Genomic DNA, 25,846 nt, shown 5'->3' on the forward strand with positions numbered 1-25,846 from the left:
GGTTCAAACAACGTGCCGCCACCCAGATGAAGCACTCGACCCAACAAGACACCTGGCAGTGGCTGCATGGAAAAGGCTGAGGGAGGGTTAACCCTAACCCTGGAGGCGGAGGTGGGCTGTAAATCTAGCCTGGAGAAAGAGGAGATCCCGGAGAGGAGCGTCAAGCAATGTGGAGACGAGAGGTGGAAACATCTGCCACGTGCTCCAGAACTACCAGAGTCCTTCCTGCCAGCCAGCTATGTCGCCATCTGGTGGATGGGCGGAAGTAGTGCACCCACAATCCAAAGCAGCGCCTCCTCATACTGCTGCAACACCACCAGCAACATGAAAGACAGTGTATGAACAACTAACGACCAATGAGATGAGTCCATTCAATCATAAATAACCGGTGGAAAGGAGACTGCAGAGCGAGGGCCGGGAGGCTCAGACACAAGAACCATAAGAGACTAGGGGGAGACGTTGCACTGAGCGTGATGTATAAATAATATGTCAATGTGTTAGTCGGGGGTTGGTAAACACAGATGTGGAGGAGGTTGTTGGTAAACACAGATGTGGAGGAGGTTGTTGGTAAAGACAGATGTGGAGGAGGTTGTTGGTAAACACAGATGTGGAGGTTGTTGTCTTTAATAACCAGCTCAGGTTTATTTGTGAAACTGTTGGTTTCAAATATATCTACGGGAATTTATCTCTGATCCAAACTCTACATACATATATTATATATTATAATGTTATGAACACAGTAACATATATGACATATTATAACGTTATGAACACCATAACATATATTATATATATTATAATGTTGTGAACAGTCACATATATAATATATTATAATGTTATGAACACCATAACATATATTATATATTATAATGTTATGAACACAGTAACATATATTATATATTAGAATGTTATGAACACAGTAACATATATTATATATTATGTTATGAACACAGTAACATATATTATATATTATTATGTTATGAACACAATGACATATATTATATATTATAATGTTATGAACACAGTAACATATATTATATATTATTATGTTATGAACACAATAACATATATTATAATGTTATGAACACAGTAACATATATTATGTTATGAACACAATAACATATATTATATATTATAATGTTATGAACACAAAAACATATATTATATATTATAATGTTATGAACACAGTAACATATTTTATATATTATGTTATGAACACAGTAACATATATTATATATTATGTTATGAAAACAATAACATATATTATATATTATAATGTTTTTGTTTATAACGTTTTTACGGAGTCAAGCCAGAGATAAGCCCCGCCCCCTCCAAGCGCCGTTTATGGCGTGAACACGGCAAATGATCGTGCGAGTAAATTCACGCGTCTTGGGCGAGTCGCTGTGGGCGTGTCCCATGGGCGTCGTCTTCCTGGTGCGCTCGCCTTCTCAAAGCCACGTTCTGATCCGATCCTCCAGACGCTCAGCAAGGCGCCGCATCGGGTTTCCACACTCGAGTGCTGCTGGGAGTCATGTTCTTACATTAGAGGGGACCGTCACCATTTGGTTTCATTGTGTTCATATTTTAGTGAACACGTGGTCAACGGTGACCTCTCGAGATGAAGTGGCTCTCCCCCGACGGCGTGGGCCAGTGCATGATGGGAAACGCCTGGCTGAGAGCCCATTCGTCCTTTATGACTAATTACAATTCTCCAAAGAAATGTTTTAGGAAAAAAAATTGGAATTTATTTAGAAGTGATGATGGATCTGAACAAATGTTTTCCCCCTCGTTGTGCCGAGGCGACACTTTATTCAAAGTAGGTTTATTTATACATTAGTTTAGGATTAAAGAACGTCAACAATAGTTTTGAAGGCCTTTTTAAAACAGAAAACAAGCAAAGAAAACATGTGTACCGTCCTTCTGTAATGTCTTTCAACCGGCTTGGTGGTGTTGCATTGTGGGTAGTGTTGACATCATGAACCTCTCCCGGAAACCGGCGTCAGGCCAGGCCGACGTTTCCCTCTCAGCACGAGGACGTGACTTATGGAACGTCTCGGCCGGCGGGACGTCCCCGCGTGGCCGACGGAGCAGCGGGTCCAGCGGGTCGGGGTCCGGCATCAGGAGTTGGCCCCGGTCCTCGGCCCTCTGAAGCTCTGGACCCGGACCTCACCGTCCAGCTCCTCCACGACCCGCTCCTGTGGGACGGACAGGATGGTGTAGCCGACTGGACGGAGCAGGTCAAAGGAAAGCACAGCGCTCTTTACGGGGCGGGGGCGTCTTACTGGTATTTACTTTGACATTTTATTGATTTCATCCTCATTGGACTGGACACTGAGACTTACCTAAAGCCATAATTATGAGACAGTTATTGATAGCAACAGTCTGCTATTCATTATGAGATGCTAAGTCATAATTATGAGATGATAAATCATTATTATGAGATGATAAATCATTATTATGAGATGCCAAGTCATAACTATGAGATAGTAAGTCATTATTATGAGATGCTAAGTCATAATTATAAGATGCTAAATCATAATTATAAGATGCTAAATCATAACAATGAGATATATCATAAGTATAGTATCGATATGAGATGCTAAATCATAATTATGAGATGCTAAATCATAATTATGAGATGCTAAATAGAGATGCAGCGATCAGGTTTTTGGTGCCGATCACTGAAATCAATATCTGCCGATCACCGATAAAACCGATCACCGATCACTGAAATCAATATCTGCCGATCACCGATAAAACCGATCACCGATCACTGAAATCAGTATCTGCCGATCCGATAATACCGATCACCGATCACGGTGTCGATTGAAGCATTCTATTTATTGTGTAGCATTATTGCTTTGAGGACTATGAGGAAATACATATATTAAGCACCTCAAACATTAAAGAAATTACAGATTTCTTTAAACATTTAGGACATTTACTTTGAAAAATGTCCTAATTGATACATTAAAATTGTTTGATTGCTATTGTGGGGGATTTCAGATATGTATGAAACACATCTGCATCATTCATTTCCTGGAACTCCTGGGGAAATCTATTTACAGGACTTTTCTTAACATACAAAAGTCTGACTAATTTTTATAAACTCTTCCTTGGTACAGTAAAAATGTTTTAATGTTAGCATAATTTAAGCTAAATCTTAGAAACGATCTATAAAGATTAAGGCTGTCAGCGTTAACGCGTTAACCTATGCGATTAATTTGGCCGCGTTAACGCACTAAAATATTTTAACGCAATTAACGCAACTTTGTTTACTTCCGGTGTTCGTTGAAGTTTTTACACTCAAACCGAGCGTCAAACCGCGGCAGTGCGGTTTAACACTGTTTCCGTTTTTAAAACAATTATTTCTCCGCGAAAATAAGGAGCAGAAATGAGTTTAAACTCGTGGATGAATCAGTCGGGTTTCCTCCTGCTCCTCCTTCCTCCCGTCTCCCCCTCTGATACACAGAGGAACGGAGGGGCGACGTGTCGGGTGACGCGGCGCGGAAAGAACTTGTCACACGAAACCTTCACCGTGATTGGTCAATCCGTTTGTCTGTCAACATTTCGGGAAAAAAACAACCAATGAACACTCAGTAAATCACAAAGGACCTCCCACCTCACCGGTGAGGCTCTATAGCAGCCTGTCAGTCAGAGAGCAGAGATTCAAGATTCAAGATGTTTTATTTGTCACATACACACACAGGGTGTGCAGTGAAATGAAAGTGGCAATGCTCAGCAGGAATGTGCAAGGGCAACAAGTACACACTATTTACAATAAAAAACAACACAATATTTACAGTAAGTGTGTGTGTGTGTGTGTGTGTGTGTGTGTGTGTGTGTGTGTGTGTGTGTGTGTGTGTGTGTGTGTGCCTAAGAGGGGCAGTTGTGTGGGTCTATGTGGGGGTCCTGGTGAGGTCGGAGTTCACAGTCCTGATGGCCTGAGGAAAGAAACTCCGTCTCAGTCTCTCTGTTCTTGCAGCGTGACTACGGAGGCGCCTGCCTGACCGCAGCAGCTGAAACAGTCTGTTGTTGGGGTGGTGAGGATCCTTCATGATCCTGCCGGCTCTGGTTCTGCACCTCCTGGTGTACAAGTCCTGCAGGGTGGGGAGTGTAGTTCCAATAGTGCGCTCAGCCGAACGCACTACTCTCTGCAGAGCCTTCCTGTCCTGAGCGGAGCAGTTGCCAAACCAGGCTGTGATGCTTCCTGTCAGGACGCTCTCTACAGCTCCAGAGTAGAAGGACTGAAGGATCCTCTGGGAAACTTTAAATTTCCTCAGCTGCCTGAGGTGGTAGAGGCGCTGCCTTGCCTTTCTCACCAGAGTGTCTGTGTTCGTTGACCATGTCAGATCCTCGGTGATGTGGACTCCCAGGTATTTATACCGCTCACCCTCTCCACAGTAGCCCCGTTAATCCCCAGTGGTGAGTCGTCCTCTGTTGTTGTACCCTCCTAAAGTCCACAATCAGCTCCTTAGTTTTGGTGACATTCATGATGAGGCTGTTGTCCTGGCACCAGAGTGACAGATCAGCAACTTCCTCCAGGTAGGCCTTCTCGTCGTTGTCGGAGATCAGGCCCACCACCACTGTGTCATCCGCAAACTTGATGATGGTGTTGGAGCTGAACCTGGCCACACAGTCATGTGTGTACAGGGAGTACAGTAGGGGCTGAGGACGCAACCCTGGGGATCCTGTGTTCAGGGTGAGGGATTTGGAGGTGTGTCTGCCCACCCTGACCACCTGTGGCCTGGCGGTCAGGAAGTCCAGGATCCAAGCACACAGGGGTGTTCAGTCCCAGCTCAATCAGCTTGCCGGCCAGTCTGGAGGGACTATGGTGTTGAAAGCTGAACTATAATCAATGAACAGCAGTCTCACATAGCCCCCTCTGGCTGTCCAGATGAGAGAGTGTGGTGTGCAGTACCTGGGAGACAGCATCATCCGTGGATCTGTTTGGGCGATAAGCAAACTGCAGCGGGTCCATGGAGGAAGGAGGAAGGCGCAGATGTAGTCCTTTATCAGCCTCTCAAAGCATTTCATGACCACCGAGGTGAGGGCCACGGTCGGTAGTCATTCATACATGCTGGAGAAGCATTCTTGGGCACAGGGACAATAGTGGATCTCTTGAAGCAGGCGGGGACCACGGACTCAGCCAGGGAGAGGTTGAATATTGTGGTGAACACTGGAGCTAGCTGGTTAGCACAGGTCTTCAGTACTCGCCCAGATATGCCATCTGGACCTGCAGCTTTCCTGGTGTTCACCCTCAACAGAGCCCTCCTCACACTGTGCTCGGTCACAGAGAGTGTGTGTTCATCCCCAGCGGTAGAACTCACCTCGGCTACGCTAACGGTGTTGTTGTTAGCCAGCGAGCTAGCGCTGTTGTTGCTAGCCTCAAACCGTGCATAAAATGAGTTCAGGTCGTCCGCTAGGGATGCGTCGGCACTCACCATAGCGCGGGGTCTGCTCTGGTAGTCTGTGATAGTCCGTAGCCCCTGCCATAGGCGCCTGGTGTCGCGCTGCTCCATCTGTGATTCCACTCTGTCTCGGTACCTCCTCTTGGCCACCTTCACCGCCCTCCTCAGTCCATAGACCGCTGCCTTGTACTCGTCCATGTTGCCGGATACAAGACCGGAGTTATAGGCAGCAGTACAGGCGTTCACAGCTTCACGGATGGATCTATCAACCCACGGCTTTTGGTTAGGAAAGACCCTAACTTTTACCGTGGGGACGATGGTGTCCGCTAAGCGTTGCTATGAGGCTCATTGCTACTTCCAAACTCGCTGGCGTCACTGGAACTGGATTGGATCATGTCCCAGTCGCGACACGCAGAGCGTCCTGTAGCTCAGCCTCTGATTGGTCAGACCACCGCTTCGTCCTCGTCACTACCGCTTCCGCGATCTTTGCGGTACCCGGAAGCAGAAAAATGGCGGCATGGTCCGATTTCCTAACGGAGGGAGAGAGACAGCCTTGTAGCCTCTCTTGAATGGCGTATAGCAGTGGTCCCCTCTGGTAGCACACGTAATGTGCTGGTGAAAGTTCGGCATGACTTTTTTTAGGTTTGCCCTATTAAAGTCCCAGCCACCACCACAGCCGTCGGGATACTTGTTCTGATGCCGACATAACACATCATGTAGGTCCGATAGTGCTACGTCGGTGTCCGCTTGTGGTGGTATGTAGACGGCTGTGGTGATGACCGAGCTGAACTCCCGGGGAAGGTAGAATGGACGGCATGAGATCGTCAGATGTTCCAGGTTGGGCGAGCAGGAACGAGAAAGAGTCTTAATGTCCTTGGGGTTGCACCACTTGTTGTTCGTCATGAAGCAGACCCCTCCACCCTTAGATTTACCAGACTCTTCCGTTCTGTCTGCACGGAAAACAGAGAAGGACTCGGTTGGGCATATGACTCGATCCGGCACCAGCGGGGTCAGCCATGTTTCCGTCAGACAAAAGATGTTACAGTCCCTCATGTCCCATTGGAATCTGATCCTTGCCCTAACATCATCCATCTTATTTTCCAGAGACTGGACGTTAGCAAGAAGGATGCTGGGCAGAGGTGGGCGGTGGGCTTGAACTCTCAGTCTGTTCCGAATTCCGAACACGGCGCGAAATCCGAACACGGCGCGAGGACAACTGAGCCTCATTGAATAGAGCTGAGATTGTTCTGGAATGTTTGATGTATAACACGTGGGTATGTGTCATATGCAAACGCCTTTAAAAGGTGAATTTACATTTTTTTGTAAAATGTATAAAATGAGCCCAGCCTCCAGAGGGTTAACGTGACATATGTGAATGTCAGTCAGTTACCAAGGCCACTGGTTCTGCTGTTCAGTGTTAAAGATGACAGGACCAATGGGGTCTCAATATACTTCTTTCTTTTTACTAATCTGATGTTTCACTGAAGAAACAATTTATCATCCACAATATTAAATACCTCGCTGGCACTTTATAGGTAGGAGCCTCTTTAAAAACACAGCTCTGTGTGAAGTTTGGTCTTTAAAAAGAATGAACTTTTAACTTTTAATTGCGATTAATCGCGATTAATGAATTTCAAAATGTGCGATTAATTAGTTAAATTTTTTTAATCGATTGACAGCCCTAATAAAGATACAAAATCAGTTCATTGTTTACTTTTATATGTTAGTGTTTGATTTGTCGACATCTTATTTTGAAAAACGGATGTTGTTTCACGTGGTTCTTTCCGCTAACTTTGCAAAACCGGATGTTTTCACGTAAATCCTTCCGCTAACTTTATCAAAACCCTCGCGCGCTCCCGATCGAATGCGTGTACCGTCAACATCAGTCTCTAGGGGCAGACATGTGAGAGTCGGCTGAGTCGACCCAGAGATTCAACTCGGGGGACGGGGACGCCGCTCGGTGCGTGAGGATCCCCTCGCTGACCTCTCACTCTCCGTTGCGGTGCGCGGCGATTGAAACGTCTCTGATAGTTCTCGCAGATGTTACGTCATCTGATCGGCCAAGTTTGATCGGCCGTTTTGAGAACGCCGATCAAAACCGATAATGGGAATATCGGCCGATATGGATCGGCGCCGATCAGATCGGTGCATCCCTAATGCTAAATATAATTACAGGGCTCTCAAGTGTCACGCATTGAGCGTGAGACTCACGCATTTCGGTCTTAAGTCACGCACTCCCGCCACACATCGTATTTCTCACTCTGAAAAAAATTCTCGGCTATTTAATGTTTTAATCTGCCAACATGAGCCGCGCTGCCCTCTCCGTGGAGGAATCAAGCGCTCCCCTGGAGTTCTGCTGTGAGGTGCCACTTATCAGCCAATCAAAAAAAAGAAATGGGCTACACAATAGCCAATCAGAAAAAAAACCATATCTGTTGTATCTGGGTAAGATTTAATCCAGCAACCAATGAAAATAAAGCATCCTGGAATTGCGCGCGACTGACTGATATCTGAAAATTTACTTGAGAGCCCTGTAATTATAAGATGCTAAGTCATAATTATGAGATGCTAAGTCATAATTATAAGATGCTGTGTCATTATTATAAGATGCCAAGTCATAATTATTTTCAATTTCAGTTTATTTTCTATATCTCCACAAATTACAATCTGTACACATAGACTGTGACTCACATCGCATCAGGAGAAACTCCTAAAAATATTTAAACTCTTTCACGGGGATAAATCATGATTATAGTATCGATATGAGATGCTAAATCATTATTATAGTATCGATATGAGATGCTAAATCATTATTTTGAGATCTCGTGGTCCGGATCGCTTCTTCGCGGTGGCCGCTCCGGGCTTCCGTAGCTACCCGCCAAGGACACAGTGAAGGATACACAGGCCGACCACGAAGGCCCCGATGCACAGGCCGGTCCGCAGGTTCCATTTCATGATCCGATTATAAATAAACATCGTTTTTTGACCACTTTTGAACATCTGGTTAACCTCTACACATATTTAATTAAATTCAGTTTATTTTGTATCGCCCAATATCACAAAATACAAATGTGCCTCAGAAGGCAAAGACCTCCTTTATGATGACGTAATGCTGCGTCAACAGCACTGATACACTCAAATACATTGTGATATTCAGCATCCGTCAGACTTCTAAAACATGTCAGAAGTTACAAATCACGCTCATGAACAATTCTCACCAATACGGTGAAGTCCTCATGTATCCAGCTGAGATAACTTGGCCATATTGAGGTCCAGATGTGGCCCTCGGCCCCTCCTGGTCACTCTCAACACTCTACTGGACAGTGTTTGCGATATGACCGACACTCGTTTATTATACACGGTGTGAAACAGCCAGATGAGTTTGGAGCCAGACAACATGGAGGATGAGGCAACACGTGTATGTGCAACGTACGGATAGAATTCTGATTCTGGGGGTTTCCAGTCAAACTGAAATTTAAACCCCAATTATTTTGAAATCCTGAAAGCAGAGTTTTGTGAGAGCAGGATATTAATCCTAATAATCGTGGTTCTATTCGTCAGCTAGTCGGGCTAAATGAATCCAAACGAAGAGACAACACAAGAGTGTTCTCATGACCTCACATTGCGTAACTTTAATCAGGTTGAACCGTGATGATGTAAACAAGAGAACATGAAACAGCTGTTGATCTGTGCAGCCAACGGCCGTCAACGACGATGAGACCAACACACACACACACATGGTGGTGGGAGGAGGCTCAGGACTGGGTTCTCCTCCTGGTGGACCTGAGGGCACCACGGCCTGCCACTGAAGAGGTCGTCCCACAGGGATCTGCATTCAGGGAACGTGTAACTGCAACAAGTGGAACCATCTCACTGAGATGACTTTAATTATCCTCCAGATTTACATCAAAATAACAGTTTAAAAGACTTAAATCCTCCCGAGTGACCCAGAGGGAAGTCGCTCCGAAAGGACATCGATCCTCAGGACTTTGAACCAATTGATCTGCAGCTTCTTCTTCTTCTTCTCCTTCTTCTTCTTCTTGTTAAAGTGGTAGAACGGTCCCCCTGGTGGAGGTGTCTTCTGCTGCTCGAGGCCCAGAGTGAGACGAGCCGAAGCGGCTTCACGGTCCAGGTGAGGCTCCGCCGTCGGCTCCACGATGTCATCCGGAGCTCAGGGCCGACCGCCGATTGGTTGGAACCGAGACCCCCCGCTGGGCCCCGCCTCAGTCGTACTCGAGAGGCTCCTCCAGGTGCAGCGCGTTCTCCTGGCGACGAGACAGAAGGTCAGAATGAATCGAGCTCGACCCGCGTGTGACGGAGCGTAGCTGCTGTGAACACATCAGATCATCTCGAGCAGCGGTCGGGAACCTTTGGCTCGCGAGCCATATCTGGCTCTTCCGGGGACGGCATATCCAGACAATTTAGAGTTAAAAATAAATAAATCTTTGCCTGCCCCCTGTAATTTTCTCTGTCGCGCCAGATTACAGCAGAAGTAACTTAAGGTCCTTTTCTTAAAGACGTCTTTGTTCTTCTTTTAAACTAAAGGTCTGTTGTTGGTCGTCTCTCCAGCAGCGTGTCACTCTGTCTCTACGTGTCGCGTGAACTCTTCTCGGCTCTCCGGCTCGCGCGCCGCAGACTTTAAACCAGAATTACACGACAACAAAGGGAAAAAAAGTTGTGTTTAAACTAATAATGAGAAATCCAAAACAAACAGTTTATAACTTTAAATGAATCAAATGAATGAGACAATAGTTTAGACTTAGTTTGATTATTATTATTATTATAATAATCATTTATAGACTAGAAATGTTTATTATTATAATCAAACTGTTAGCGCGAAAAATGTGAGTTAAGACTCTAGTGGTCTGAGGACTCTAGTGGTCTGAGGACTCTAGTGGTCTGAGGACTCTAGTGGTCTCAGGACTCTAGTGGTCTCAGGACTCTAGTGGTCTGAGGACTCTAGTGGTCTCAGGACTCAAGTGGTCTGAGGACTCTAGTGGTCTGAGTACTCTAGTGGTCTGAGGACTCTAGTGGTCTCAGGACTCTTGTGGTCTCAGAACTCTAGTGGTCTCAGGACTCTAGTGGTCTGAGGACTCTAGTGGTCTGAGGACTCAAGTGGTCTGAGGACTCTTGTGGTCTCAGAACTCTAGTGGTCTGAGAACTCTAGTGGTCTGAGGACTTTAGTGGTCTGAGGACTTTAGTGGTCTGAGTACTCTAGTGGTCTCAGGACTCTAGTGGTCTGAGGACTCTAGTGGTCTGAGGACTTTAGTGGTCTGAGTACTCTTGTGGTCTCAGAACTCTAGTGGTCTGAGGACTCTAGTGGTCTCAGGACTCTAGTGGTCTGAGGACTTTAGTGGTCTGAGGACTCTAGTGTTCTGAGGACTCTAGTGGTCTGAGGACTCTAGTGGTCTGAGGATTCTAGTGGTCTGAGGACTCTAGTGGTCTGAGTACTCTAGTGGTCTGAGGACTCTAGTGGTCTGAGTACTCTTGTGGTCTGAGGACTCTAGTGGTCTGAGGACTCTAGTGGTCTGAGGACTCTAGTGGTCTCAGGACTCTAGTGGTCTGAGGACTTTAGTGGTCTGAGTACTCTAGTGGTCTGAGGACTCTTGTGGTCTGAGGACTCTAGTGGTCTGAGTACTCTTGTGGTCTGAGGACTCTAGTGGTCTGAGTACTCTAGTGGTCTGAGGACTCTAGTGGTCTCAGGACTCTAGTGGTCTGAGGACTCTTGTGGTCTCAGGACTCTAGTGGTCTGAGTACTCTAGTGGTCTGAGGACTCTAGTGGTCTGAGGACTCTAGTGGTCTGAGAACTCTAGTGGTCTGAGGACTCTAGTGGTCTGAGGACTTTAGTGGTCTGAGTACTCTTGTGGTCTCAGGACTCTAGTGGTCTGAGGACTCTAGTGGTCTCAGGACTCTAGTGGTCTGAGGACTCTAGTGTTCTGAGGACTCTAGTGGTCTGAGGACTCTAGTGGTCTGAGTACTCTTGTGGTCTGAGGACTCTATTGGGCTGAGGACTCTAGTGGTCTGAGGACTCTAGTGGTCTGAGGACTTTAGTGGTCTGAGTACTCTAGTGGTCTGAGGACTCTTGTGGTCTGAGGACTCTAGTGGTCTGAGTACTCTAGTGGTCTGAGGACTCTAGTGGTCTCAGGACTCTAGTGGTCTGAGTACTCTAGTGGTCTGAGTACTCTAGTGGTCTCAGGACTCTAGTGGTCTGAGTACTCTAGTGGTGTGAGGACTCTAGTGGTCTGAGGACTCTTGTGGTCTCAGGACTCTAGTGGTCTGAGGACTCTAGTGGTCTCAGGACTCTAGTGGTCTGAGGACTCTAGTGTTCTGAGGACTCTAGTGGTCTGAGGACTCTAGTGGTCTGAGGACTTTAGTGGTCTGAGTACTCTAGTGGTCTGAGGACTCAAGTGGTCTGAGGACTCTTGTGGTCTGAGGACTCTAGTGGTCTGAGGACTTTAGTGGTCTGAGTACTCTTGTGGTCTCAGGACTCTAGTGGTCTGAGGACTCTAGTGGTCTGAAGACTTTAGTGGTCTGAGTACTCTAGTGGTCTGAGGACTCTAGTGGTCTGAGGACTTTAGTGGTCTGAGGACTTTAGTGGTCTGAGTACTCTTGTGGTCTCAGGACTCTAGTGGTCTGAGGACTCTAGTGGTCTGAAGACTTTAGTGGTCTGAGTACTCTTGTGGTCTCAGGACTCTTGTGGTCTGAGGACTCTAGTGGTCTGAGGACTTCAGTGGTCTGAGTACTCTTGTGGTCTCAGGACTCTAGTGGTCTGAGTACTCTAGTGGTCTGAAGACTTTAGTGGTCTGAGGACTCTAGTGGTCTGAGGACTCTAGTGGTCTGAGGACTCTAGTGTTCTGAGGACTCTAGTGGTCTGAAGACTTTAGTGGTCTGAGGACTCTAGTGGTCTGAGGACTCTAGTGGTCTGAGGACTTTAGTGGTCTGAGTACTCTTGTGGTCTGAGGACTCTAGTGGTCTGAGGACTTTAGTGGTCTGAGTACTCTAGTGGTCTCAGGACTCTAGTGGTCTCAGGACTTTAGTGGTCTGAGGACTTTAGTGGTCTCAGAACTCTAGTGGTCTCAGGACTCTAGTGGTCTCAGGACTCTAGTGGTCTCAGGACTCTAGTGGTCTGAGGACTCTAGTGGTCTGAGTACTCTAGTGGTCTGAGAACTCTAGTGGTCTGAGGACTTTAGTGGTCTGAGTACTCTTGTGGTCTCAGGACTCTAGTGGTCTGAGGACTCTAGTGGTCTCAGGACTCTAGTGGTCTCAGGACTCTAGTGGTCTGAGGACTCTAGTGGTCTCAGGACTCTAGTGGTCTCAGGACTCTAGTGGTCTGAGGACTCTAGTGGTCTCAGGACTCTAGTGGTCTGAGGACTCTAGTGGTCTCAGGACTCTAGTGGTCTCAGGACTGTTGTGGTCTCAGGACTCTTGTGGTCTCAGTACTCAAGTGGTCTGAGGACTCTAGTGGTCTGAGGACTCTAGTGGTCTCAGGACTCTAGTGGTCTCAGGACTCTAGTGGTCTGAGGACTCTAGTGGTCTCAGGACTCTAGTGGTCTCAGGACTCTAGTGGTCTGAGGACTCTAGTGGTCTCAGGACTCTAGTGGTCTGAGGACTCTAGTGGTCTCAGGACTCTAGTGGTCTCAGGACTCTAGTGGTCTGAGGACTCTAGTGGTCTCAGGACTCTAGTGGTCTCAGGACTCTAGTGGTCTGAGGACTCTAGTGGTCTCAGGACTCTAGTGGTCTGAGGACTCTAGTGGTCTGAGGACTCTAGTTTTCTCAGGACTCTAGTGGTCTCAGGACTCTAGTGGTCTCAGGACTCTAGTGGTCTGAGGACTCTAGTTTTCTCAGGACTCTAGTGGTCTCAGGACTCTAGTGGTCTGAGGACTCTAGTGGTCTCAGGACTCTAGTGGTCTCAGGACTCTAGTGGTCTGAGGACTCTAGTGGTCTGAGGACTCTAGTGGTCTCAGGACTCTAGTGGTCTCACGATTCTAGTGGTCTGAGGACTCTAGTGGTCTCAGGACTCTAGTGGTCTGAGGACTCTAGTGGTCTGAGGACTCTTGTGGTCTCAGGACTCTAGTGGTCTGAGGACTCTAGTTTTCTCAGGACTCTAGTGGTCTGAGGACTCTAGTGGTCTCAGGACTCTAGTGGTCTCAGGACTCTAGTGGTCTCAGGACTCTAGTTTTCTCAGGACTCTAGTGGTCTCAGGACTCTAGTGGTCTGAGGACTCTAGTGGTCTCAGGACTCTAGTGGTCTCAGGACTCTAGTGGTCTGAGGACTCTAGTGGTCTGAGGACTCTAGTGGTCTCAGGACTCTAGTGGTCTCAGGACTCTAGTGGTCTGAGGACTCTAGTGGTCTCAGGACTCTAGTGGTCTCAGGACTCTAGTGGTCTCAGGACTCTAGTGGTCTCAGGACTCTAGTGGTCTCAGGACTCTAGTGGTCTCAGGACTCTAGTGGTCTCAGGACTCTAGTGGTCTCAGGACTCTAGTGGTCTCAGGACTCTAGTGGTCTGAGGACTCTAGTGGTCTGAGGACTCTAGTGGTCTCAGGACTCTAGTGGTCTCAGGACTCTAGTGGTCTGAGGACTCTAGTGGTCTCAGGACTCTAGTGGTCTCAGGACTGTAGTGGTCTCAGGTCTCTAGTGGTCTGAGGACTCTAGTGGTCTCAGGAGTCCCTGCTGTCATCACTCACCCATCCCCCCTGGCTCTTGACCCAGGGGGCGAAGCTCTCCATGTAGCACTCTGCGTAGCCCTGCATGCGCTGGGCTCCGGTTGCCGTGACGATCCTGCGGGACACCTCCATGGTGACGGCCATGCGGCGCAGCGTGGGGCTGGCCGTGGGCAGCGGGGCCGGGGCGCCCGGCACCAGCAGCCCGCTGTGGAACGTGTCCAGCAGCTTGGAGAACGAGGCGTAGGACAGTCTGGCCAGGCTGGAGCGCAGGAAGGGGTCCGACTGGATCTGGAGGTCACAGGTCACGCATGTGAACACGCATGTGAACATGTATGTGAACGCATGTGAACACGCATGTGAAAACATGTGAACATGTATGTGAACACATGTGAACATGTATGTGAACATGTATGTGAACACATGTGAACATGTATGTGAACGCATGTGAACACGCATGTGAAAACATGTATGTGAACACATGTGAACATGTATGTGAACATGTATGTTCACATGCTTACAGTCTACACACCGCGTACATTAACAGATGAACATAAGAAATGAGGTCGTGAATATGGAACTTTCAATATTCAGAATACACGGAGCTCAAGAAAGAACCATCTCATCCGGGTCCACGGCTTTACGCAACATTCATTCATATATATAATTGTAACATAAGCGAATGCATTCCCTTATATTTCAGCTGTAGATGTTTGAGGGGGGCGTCGCCAACAGTGGGAGGGGGGTGCATCAACAGTATTTATGTGTGTGTGTATTAATGGTATGCAGGTATGTGCATATATATGTTAATATGTGTGCAGGTTTTTGCATGTGTACCCATATTTATATATATATTATTTTTTATTTAATTTTTATGTTTTTGTACCTTTTTTGTGTACATCTTTTCCTTTGCATGTGCATATCTAGAAAACCAATAAAAGATTTGATCACAAAGAAAAGATGAATATAAGACATGTCCAGGGCTGTGAATGACCATTTTAAAATGCCATGACTTTTCCAGGTTTTCCATGACCGTGCGAACCCTGCAACTACTTCCACAAAGTGACTTTAAAGTCTCCTCTCAACACAAAGAGCTGCCATAATATACTATATAAGCGCCTTTAAGCTCCTCCTACCTTGACGTTGATGGAATCTCCCTCCAGAGACAGCAACTGAGCCAGCTGCTGCACCACGGCCTCCTTCTCCCCCGCGGCTGGAACAAACAGAGGCGCCCGTCAGCCAGCGCCTCGGTCAGCCGGGGCTACAGGGGCCACGCAGTCCGCTCTGATCAGAGACCCATGAGCACTGGTCCCCAAACTATACGGATACGGCCCCGCCTCCACATTTGGCCCCGCCCCCTGAACAATACCAGAGACGCATTCAGATTATTATTATTACCGTCGCATTGAAAATGCGGAATGTAATGTTTTGATCGCCGTGTATTTGTATGCGTGCGTGCGTGTTATTCGCATAAATCAAAAAGTATTCAACCGAATCGCATGTAATTTGGTGGGATGATTGTTTATTATCCGGGGACCATTTGATTAGATTTTGGGATTGATCGGGTCAAAGGTCAAGGTCATGAAAAGGTCAACATCTTCTTGAATCGCATGAAATTTGGTGGGATGATTGGTTATTATCCGGGGACCATCTGATTAGATTTTGGGATCGATCGGGTCAAAGGTCAAGGTCATGAAAAGGTCAAAATCTTCTTTTTACCATAGCCATCCGATTGGCATGCAACTAATGCCAACATGTTCATAATTCAATGCCCAATCTTGTGATATGCGAAGGTATGCGCTCTACCGTGTGCCCATTCTAGTTATTTATCTTTTTAGTCTGGCCACGTAAATCCTTGACTAGCCGCTGTCAAAGAGAACGGAATAATGTCTAAAAGGTTCGGTAAGATCCCGGAAAGAGTTATTAATATTTGGTTATGTGGCTTTCTGGAAAACAATACATGTTTACATTTAGGCACCCTACGATCGTCACACTGTTTCTTTTACACACTGACCCCTGACCCCGGCCCCCTTCAGAGAAGAGAAAAGTGATGTGGCCCTCACAGGAAAAAGTTTGGGGACCCCTGATGTAGAGTGTCTTCTGGCCACAGGAGTTATTTACATGGAAACGCTGCCCCCTACTGGTTCATCAACTCAACTTTAAAATAAGTGAGGAACACATGCTCATCACTGTGTTGTTGTTGTTGTCACTCTGAACACATGTAATATGTAGTTACTGAGGCGGGTGCTTTGTTTGTGCTGCTGTGTATTGAGCCTTTAAAGCACAGAGCGTGTGGCGACATACTGCTAATGCTAATGCTATGCTCATGCTACACAGGGGGCAGTCACTTCTTTTCCTCTCTCGTCCCATCCTCTTCTCCTTCTTTCAGCTCCGTCTCCTCATCTTGTCTTCTCGTTTCCGTCTCAATGAAGATAGAGAACACGACTGATGTTTACGAGTGACAGTTACCTCGGCAACCATAACAATGACTTCCCTGATCCGGTAGAAACAACACGGCCACTTCTTCAAATGGATACCATATTGTGTGTGTGTGTGTGTGGTTACCTGCTGAAGGCAGGGCTATGGGACTCAGCTGCTTCGTACTGGTCGACCTCTGGGCGATCTTGTCCAGCTTCTCTGCTACTTCATCGTAGAACTCCGGCGGGTGGTCTACAGCAGCACCACAGGTCTTCATTAAACACTGAACATGCAACACGGAGCAGCAGGGACGTGACCCCAGCTCAAGGTGGAGCGGGACGGCGTGTCGTAATGGGGGAGCTTACTGGGAGAGGTGAGGGCCGGCGTGGGCTCCACGTCTTTGCGGATGGCCAACGTGACGGGCCTCTGAGGAGCGTCGCGTTCCTCTTTCTCCTGTTTCTCCAACTTGCCCCTGAAAAACCTGGAGAGCTTTTTCCTCAACTTCTTCTGCTTCGTCTGTTTGTGGTGCTTCTTATCGGCGTCATCGTCATCCGATGTCGAGGAGCCGAGTGAGACGCCATCCTGTGGAGACAGGTTCTCAATATCAACACTGCTGTGGGTCTGGAGAAAAGGGGGCGGGGCCTCAATAGAACCATTAGAACTTCATGAGGACAATGGGACTTAGTGAGAGGAACAGTTCCTCACTTCTGTTTGGTCTCTGAGGTTTGAGACTCTCGTCTTGCTGTCTCTGTCCAATGAGCCTTTGGGGTCCTGGGCGGAGCGTCGCAGGCTGTTCTGAAGGGGCCTGATCAGGTCCTTGAAGCCGATCTTCTTCTCGTCTGCTGAATGTACGTCTGTGGATTTAGAGTCCCGGCCGTCCTGCGGCTCGAAGCTGGCGTGGAGAGGACGAGAGTCAACAGGGTTCCACAACAGGATCCACCACCCTCCGTCTGAGTGGATCTCAGGTTCTGATCTACTGTCCCTGTTCTGAACCACAGGCATTGAAGTGTAACATTTGGTTGACGAACTCTCAGTCACATTAGGTGATATTGCACTGAGAATAAGACTATTACGTTTAATGTACACTTCATACAAGACTATTACGCCAATACAAGATTGGTCTTGTCTTGGGTTTTAGTCTCGTAACTTCCTGTTTTATTTTGAAGCCTAACTCCTCCTCTCGTTTCAGGTCACTTGCCTTTCCTCATGTGTCACCTGTGTGATTCAATTAAATTCAATTCAATTCAGTTTATTTGTATAGCCCAATTTTACAAATTACAAATTTGTCTCGGAGTGCTTTACAATCTGTACACATAGACATCCCTGCCCCAAAACCTCACATCGGATCAGGAAAAACTGACCCCTGATGGTCCCCCCTGACCCCTGATGGTCTCCCCTGACCCCTGATGGTCCCCCCTGACCCCTGATGGTCTCACCTGATCCCTGATGGTCTCCCCTGACCCCGGATGGTCTCCCCTGACCCCTGATGGTCCCCCCTGACCCCTGATGGTCTCCCCTGACCCCTGATGGTCCCCCCTGACCCCTGATGGTCTCACCTGACCCCTGATGGTCTCACCTGATCCCTGATGGTCCCCCCTGACCCCTGATGGTCTCCCCTGACCCCTGATGGTCCCCCCTGACCCCTGATGGTCTCACCTGATCCTTGATGGTCTCCCCTGACCCCTGATGGTCTCACCTGATCCCTGATAGTCCCCCCTGACCCCTGATGGTCTCCCCTGACCTCTGATGGTCTCCCCTGACCCCTGATGGTCTCACCTGACCCCTGATGGTCCCCCCTGACCCCTGATGGTCTCACCTGATCCCTGATGGTCCCCCCTGACCCCTGATGGTCTCCCCTGACCCCTGATGGTCTCACCTGATCCCTGATGGTCCCCCCTGACCCCTGATGGTCTCCCCTGACCCCTGATGGTCCCCCCTGACCCCTGATGGTCTCAACTGATCCCTGATGGTCTCCCCTGACCCCTGATGGTCCCCCCTGACGGTCTCACCTGACCCCTGATGGTCTCCCCTGACCCCTGATGGTCCCCCCTGACCACTGATGGTCTCCCCTGACCCCTGATGGTCCCCCCTGACCCCTGATGGTCTCGCCTGATCCCTGATGGTCCCCCCTGACCCCTGATGGTCTCACCTGACCCCTGATGGTCTCCCCTGACCCCTGATGGTCTCCCCTGACCCCTGATGGTCTCCCCTGACCCCTGATGGTCTCACCTGACCCCTGATGGTCTCACCTGATCCTTGATGGTCCCCCCTGACCCCTGATGGTCCCCCCTGACCACTGATGGTCTCCCCTGACCCCTGATGGTCCCCCCTGACCCCTGATGGTCTCACCTGATCCCTGATGGTCCCCCCTGACCCCTGATGGTCTCACCTGATCCCTGATGGTCCCCCCTGACCCCTGATGGTCTCCCCTGACCCCTGATGGTCTCACCTGATCCCTGACGGTCTCCCCTGACCCCTGATGGTCTCCCCCTGTTCCCCATGACCCTCATGTGCGTATAGTCTGCGTCTCCCCTTTGGGCCAGTGTTTGGTCCTCGGCCCTCAGCCCTTTGCCACAGCCAGAGTCTCTTTCTCCAAGAGTTTTACCAAACCCTGTGAGTTGTTTCCTGTTTCCTCCTTGAGAGTGATTTTTCCTTTGTAAAGTTTCTAGTTTAGCTCCGTTTAGTTTTATTGGTCAGCCGTTTTGCTGTCCTCCCGTGTGGAGTGACTTTGTTTTTAGATTAGATCTTTATTATGAGGAAGTTTCTCTTTCGTGAGTTATCTTGCCAGGCCCGAGTTATTTAGTGATCTTTTTTTCATAGCCCATTTATTTGTCACTCCTCAAAGAGGTTCTGAATTCAATAAAGTGGGCTTATACATTCTATTTCTCCGCATCTGAGTCCTCATTTTAGTCCAGGCCTGACAAAGATGTATACTCACATACTTAAGGAGGTAATATAATACATGTTGTTTGCTTACATCAGTGTCCAATCTGAGGTGAAAGGAGATGACAGAAACAAAGCTCACCTGTACTTGCTGTGCTCTTTGTAGGCCCCTCCCACTGTACCGGGTCTCTCCTGTGGGGGGATGGTGAGGGCTCGATGGAGGAAGGCTTTGATCACTAAATGAGTCTCAGCCTTGATCTCCACCAGAGAGATGGAGGAGACGGAGGAGACGGAGGAAGGGCGGCCTGCAGACTCTGACATCCCTAACACCAGGTCAAACAAAATGTCCTCGGGTTATTTGGTTCTTGAAGTGAGAGGCATCCTCAAAATACAGAATATGATGAGCGTGTTGAACAAAACAAGTATCATGCACTACGTACTATCAGCCTTCGTACACTACGAGGGAGTTTATCTTTAACACATGAAGCATAGACTTCTATACAACCAGAGGAGTCGCCCCCTGGTGGTCAGTAGAGAGAATGTAGCTTTAACACATGAAGCATAGACTTCTATACAACCAGAGGAGTCGCCCCTGGTGGTCAGGAGTGAGAATGCAAGCGTTGAAGGTTGCCACCTTGGTAATCAAGTCAATAGTTGATGAGATTGGGTTGACTAATCCATCCATCGCTATAGGACTAGAACATGCCTTCATATTAATAATAATAATAATAATCATTTATTTTATATAGCGCTTCTCAAGGCACCCGAAGTCGCTTTACAGAGTCCAGTAGTCACACACACACAGTCATCCCGGTGGTGGTAAGCTACATCAGTAGCCACAGCTGCCCTGGGGCAGACTGACGGAAGCGTGGCAGCCAATCAGCGCTTACGGCCCCTCCCCCAATCAGCGCCTACGGCCCCTCCGACCACCACCAACATTCATTCACATCCATACGAACCGGGGTGAGGCTGCGGTGCATGTCTTTATGATGGTGGGGGAAACCGGAGTACCCGGAGGAAACCCACGCAGACACGAGGAGAACATGAGGAGAACATGCAAACTCCACACAGAAAGGACCTGGAATGACCGGGATTCGAACCCAGGGCCTTCTTGCTGTGAGGCGACAGTGCTAACCACTGAGCCACCGTGCTGCCCCATATTGTGAGATTGAGTTCAGCTGTCAGGTGTCAAGTTGTTTTTTATACTGTATTAATATTAATATAAATCAGTGAAATGACAACAATTGATCGACTTTAAAAAACTAGAGTAGACAAGTATGGAAGTATGAGTAGCTAGTTGTTGTAGAATTTATATGGTACTTTAAATCTGCATTGAATTAATAATCAAGCTTTCATGAAACATTCTGTCCACCACGAAGTGAAATGAAAACAAACAAACAAACACAACTGGACAATCCAGTTCAACATCCTCTTTAAATGGTTGACATTCTTAATAGTGTCAGTGATGCCGCAAATAAAATCACCAACAGCCCTTAAATAAAACTAGGGCTACGTAATATATCCAAGATATTTTAACCTCGATGACCACCACCGTTAGTCACGGAGTTCCACAGGGTTCTTTCCGCGGACCACTTCTATTTACCTTATACATGCTTCCTTTGGGCAATATTATCAGGAAACACTCCATAAACTTTCATTGTTATGCAGATGATACTCAACTATATCTATGGATAAAACCAGAGAAAACCAACCAACTCGGTAAAATTCAAGATATCTTAAAGACATAAAAACATGATGAGCTGCAACTTCTTGATGTTAAACTCAGACAAAACTGAAGAAATGTTACTATGTCAAGAACACTGCCGACATTAATTGACATTAATTATCTAATGATATAGTTTCTCTTGAGGAAATTGCCCTGACATCCAACACCACTGTAAACAATCTCTGAGTTATCTTGGAACAGGAATTTTCCTTTAACTCCTTTTTTTCCACCTACGTAACATTTAAAAAATCAAGCACATCTTGTTTCAAAGCGATGCAGAAAGATTTGTTCACAGATATTTTGTTTCAAAAACACATTTAATTGACTATCTGGACCCAGTTCCTGCCTGACACCTCCTGCTATTATCATTGTTATTGCGACTTGCATTGCTATTAGTATTGCCGATACCATTACTGCTTTTATTCTCAGTATATCCACTGTTGCTGAAAAGGACACTCGAGAGAAAGTCCTGGAACCAGTATGGCAGGTGTGGGGTTGATTATAAAGATAAGGGGACATAAGTGAAGTTATCTTGTGCTAACAAACAGAAAACAGCAGTAGTTAAGAAAGAAAAGGCTGATTTCATGGTTATTGTCTTTGCTACAGTGCTAATAGTCCAAAGAGAGAAGATCAGGCTGAGAAAACCAAATAAAAACACGAAGGTCTCAAGGAAGAAGACGGATCGAAAGATCCAGTAACAGGTCCTACAGGACAGGTGTAGTTCAACTATCTCTGGAATGTAGAGTTCTCCCTCCTTGCCAGGAAAAGGAGATGTTATAAAAGTTACGTTGTTACGATAATTACGTCGTTACAGTAGTTACGTTGTTATGATAATTACATTGTTACAATAGTTACATTGTTACGATAGTTATGAGTTACGCTAGTTACAATAGTTACGTTGTTACAATAGTTACGTTGTTACAATAGTTACGTTGTTACAATAGTAACGTTGTTATGATAATTACATTTTTACAATAGTTACGTTGTTACGATAATTACGTCATTACAGTAGTTACGTTGTTATGATAATTACATTGTTACGAATTTTGAGTTACGATAGTTACTAAAGTTACGTTGTTACAATAGTTACGTTGTTACAATAGTAACGTTGTTATGATAATTACATTTTTACAATAGTTACATTGTTACAATAGTTACATTGTTACGATAGTTATGAGTTACGGTAGTTACTAAAGTTACGTTGTTACAATAGTTACGTTGTTATGATAATCACATTTTTACAATAGTTACGTTGTTACAATAGTTACATTGTTACGATAGTTGAGTTACGATAGTTACTAAAGTTACGTTGTTACAATAGTTACGTTGTTATGATAATTACATTTTTACAATAGTTACGTTGTTACAATAGTTACGTTGTTCTGATAGTTATGAGTTACGATAGTTACTAAAGTTACGTTGTTATAAAAGTTACGATAGTTACGTTTTTATGATCGTTACGTTTTTACGATAGTTACGTTGTTGCGATAGTTACTTTGTTACGATAGTTACGTTGTTGCCGCCGTTACTTTGTTGCGATAGTAACGTTGTTGTCGCCATTACGTTGTTGCCGCCGTTACTTTGTTACGATAGTTACGTTGTTACGATAGTTACGTTGTTGTCGCCATTACGTTGTTGCCGCCGTTACTTTGTTGCGTAAGTTACTTTGTTACGATAGTTACGTTGTTGCGATAGTTACTTTGTTACGATAGTTATATTGTTGCGATAGTTACTTTGTTACGATAGTTACGTTGTTGCCAGGCAGAAACTTATCTATTGAAGGCATGTATATATATATATATATATATATATATATATATATATATGTTATCTCAGGTGCATCCAGTAATCCTCCAGTGCTGACAACACACACTCCAGTACAGTGAATCAGTGTTGAGAGAAATGAAACCTGACAAACCAAACTTTCAACAAACCGACAGAAAGAGGCAGCATCGGGATCAGAGACAGCAGGAGAAAGGTACCAGAGAGAGATTAAGACACAAGAGGAGACATGACGTCACAGGGACGTCCAGGCGGAGGGAGAGAGGTACGGGACCGGGACTGAGCCGGACCGCGAGGACCCGCCAGAACTACCAGAACCCGCCAACTGGACGCGCTCTCTATTCTCCAGCTGTCTGTAGTCAGTCTTCCATAACTCGGTAAACGGTGTCCTGATACTAACTCAGAAACCACCGCGGCCACCGGGACTCTCGGGAGGGATTTCTGCGGGAAGACAACTTCAAACTTCACGGAAATAGTTTCTGTAAAGTTCACCAACACATTAAAGCGACTTCAAAGAGTACCGGAGTCCGGTACCAGAGTAGTCCAGTACCAGAGTAGTCCAGTACCAGACCCAAAGGAGATTATTCGTACCTCTGTTGGTGTGTTGCGACGAGTTTCGTCCAGACCGCCGCTAGCTTGTGTCGCGTGTGCGCGCGCAGCTCCACCGGCGCGCGCCCGAGGAGGGGCGTCACACCGATACTCGTCCGAACGTATGACTAGTTCGCATATTAATGAGTCATCGGAGGAGTTTAATAACAATAACACTATATTATCAAGGAATACACAACACAGAACCCCGTGTCTTTACGACAGACACACACCTGTTACCTGGAGGGAACAGACGCTCCTCCACTCATCACTGACTCTCTGAAGATGAGTCAGTAGATCACCTCCTGACCAGCGGACTCGTTCACAGCGACCCACGTGACGTAGAACGAGCCAAACGAAGTCAAGCTCAGTGTTTATGTGAGGACTCTTCATCACTCATGGGCTGAAGCTTTGTCCTATTGAGACTCACACACACACACATTTGAAACTCTCAAATGGAAAACACGCAGAGATGTTTGGTTTTATTCATTTATTGGTTGAATATAATCTCTGCATCAATGTTAATAGTTTCTTATACTTTTCCCACCACGGTGACGAGGGAGAGGGACATCCACCATGAGCACAACTTTATTACACTTAATGCACCGCCCCCTCAGTCCTTAGCCCCGCCTCCTCAGTCCTTAGCTCCGCCCCCTCAGTCCGTACACAGCCCCTCAGACCTTAGCTCCGCCCCCTCAGTCCTTACACCGCCTCTCAGTCCTTAGCTCCGCCCCCTCAGTCCTTACACAGCCCCTCAGTCCTTAGCTCCGCCCCCTCCGTCCGTACACAGCCCCTCAGTCCTTAGCTCCGCCCCCTCCGTCCGTACACAGCCCCTCAGTCCTTAGCACAGCCCCCCCCAAGCCTGCCCAGCGTCATGTGGGACGACACTGGTACAAGGATTGGGAGTGACCAGGCCAAGGCGGCCGGAGAGAGGACCCTCCTCCACCCTGAACACCACGTGGAGAACAGGAGTCTCAGTCGGAGGTTCAATCCCCGCCTCGATGCTCGAGCAAGGCACCGGACCCCGAGTCAGCAGAATGTGATGTAATGATGCAGCAGAATGAGATGAAGGACACCAGCAGCACTCTAGGAAACTATTCCAGAGCGTTCCTCTCACAACATGTGGACCTCAGGAATAAACCAAACATTAAGTTAACAGTTTAATGACAACAGCAGAGCATAAAGAACACAGAGACCTGGAGGCAACGCTCTCTGTTGCCTTGGGGATCGCATACATACCTCCTCCAGCCAGCAGGCGGCTCCTCCTCCATCTCCTCTCGGTGTGGAGCTCCCTCTTCCTGTCCTCTGGTCCTCAGACCCTCTAGTGCCTCTGGTCCTCAGACCCTCTGCCTCTGGTCCTCAGACCCTCTGCCTCTGGTCCTCAGACCCTCTAGTGCCTCTGGTCCTCAGACCCTCTGGTGCCTCTGGTCCTCAGACCCTCTGGTGCCTCTGGTCCTCAGACCCTCTAGGGCCTCTGGTCCTCAGACCCTCTAGTGCCTCTGGTCCTCAGACCCTCTGCCTCTGGTCCTCAGACCCTCTAGTGCCTCTGGTCCTCAGACCCTCTGGTGCCTCTGGTCCTCAGACCCTCTGGTGCCTCTGGTCCTCAGACCCTCTAGTGCCTCTGGTCCTCAGACCCTCTAGTGCCTCTGGTCCTCAGACCCTCTGGTGCCTCTGGTCCTCAGACCCTCTAGTGCCTCTGGTCCTCAGACCCTCTGCCTCTGGTCCTCAGACCCTCTGCCTCTGGTCCTCAGACCCTCTAGTGCCTCTGGTCCTCAGACCCTCTGGTGCCTCTGGTCCTCAGACCCTCTAGGGCCTCTGGTCCTCAGACCCTCTAGTGCCTCTGGTCCTCAGACCCTCTGCCTCTGGTCCTCAGACCCTCTAGGGCCTCTGGTCCTCAGACCCTCTAGTGCCTCTGGTCCTCAGACCCTCTGGTGCCTCTGGTCCTCAGACCCTCTAGTGCCTCTGGTCCTCAGACCCTCTGGTGCCTCTGGTCCTCAGACCCTCTAGGGCCTCTGGTCCTCAGACCCTCTGGTGCCTCTGGTCCTCAGACCCTCTAGTGCCTCTGGTCCTCAGACCCTCTGGTGCCTCTGGTCCTCAGACCCTCTAGTGCCTCTGGTCCTCAGACCCTCTGGTGCCTCTGGTCCTCAGACCCTCTAGGGCCTCTGGTCCTCAGACCCTCTGGTGCCTCTGGTCCTCAGACCCTCTGGTGCCTCTGGTCCTCAGACCCTCTAGGGCCTCTGGTCCTCAGACCCTCTGGTGCCTCTGGTCCTCAGACCCTCTAGTGCCTCTGGTCCTCAGACCCTCTAGGGCCTCTGGTCCTCAGACCCTCTGGTGCCTCTGGTCCTCAGACCCTCTAGGGCCTCTGGTCCTCAGACCCT

The 25,846-nt window shown here is 47.7% G+C and overlaps 1 protein-coding gene across 1 annotated transcript; it reads right to left on the bottom strand.

The window, feature by feature from the left end:
• Positions 1–9,017: 9,017 nt before the first annotated feature.
• On the bottom strand, positions 9,018–23,526 carry bcl2l12 (BCL2 like 12). The gene is made up of 8 exons (XM_056407826.1): positions 23,472–23,526; positions 19,515–19,695; positions 17,195–17,381; positions 16,855–17,071; positions 16,637–16,741; positions 15,208–15,284; positions 14,096–14,362; positions 9,018–9,676 (listed from the first exon to the last, which is right to left on the bottom strand). Exons 2-8 carry the CDS (start codon positions 19,691–19,693, stop codon positions 9,635–9,637), a joined length of 1,074 nt encoding a protein of 357 aa, XP_056263801.1. The 5' UTR covers positions 19,694–19,695; positions 23,472–23,526; the 3' UTR covers positions 9,018–9,634.
• Between the last annotated feature and the right edge of the window lie 2,320 nt (positions 23,527–25,846).

Source organism: Pseudoliparis swirei, chromosome 23 (genome assembly GCF_029220125.1).
Source record: "Pseudoliparis swirei isolate HS2019 ecotype Mariana Trench chromosome 23, NWPU_hadal_v1, whole genome shotgun sequence".
NCBI lineage: Eukaryota > Metazoa > Chordata > Actinopteri > Perciformes > Liparidae > Pseudoliparis > Pseudoliparis swirei.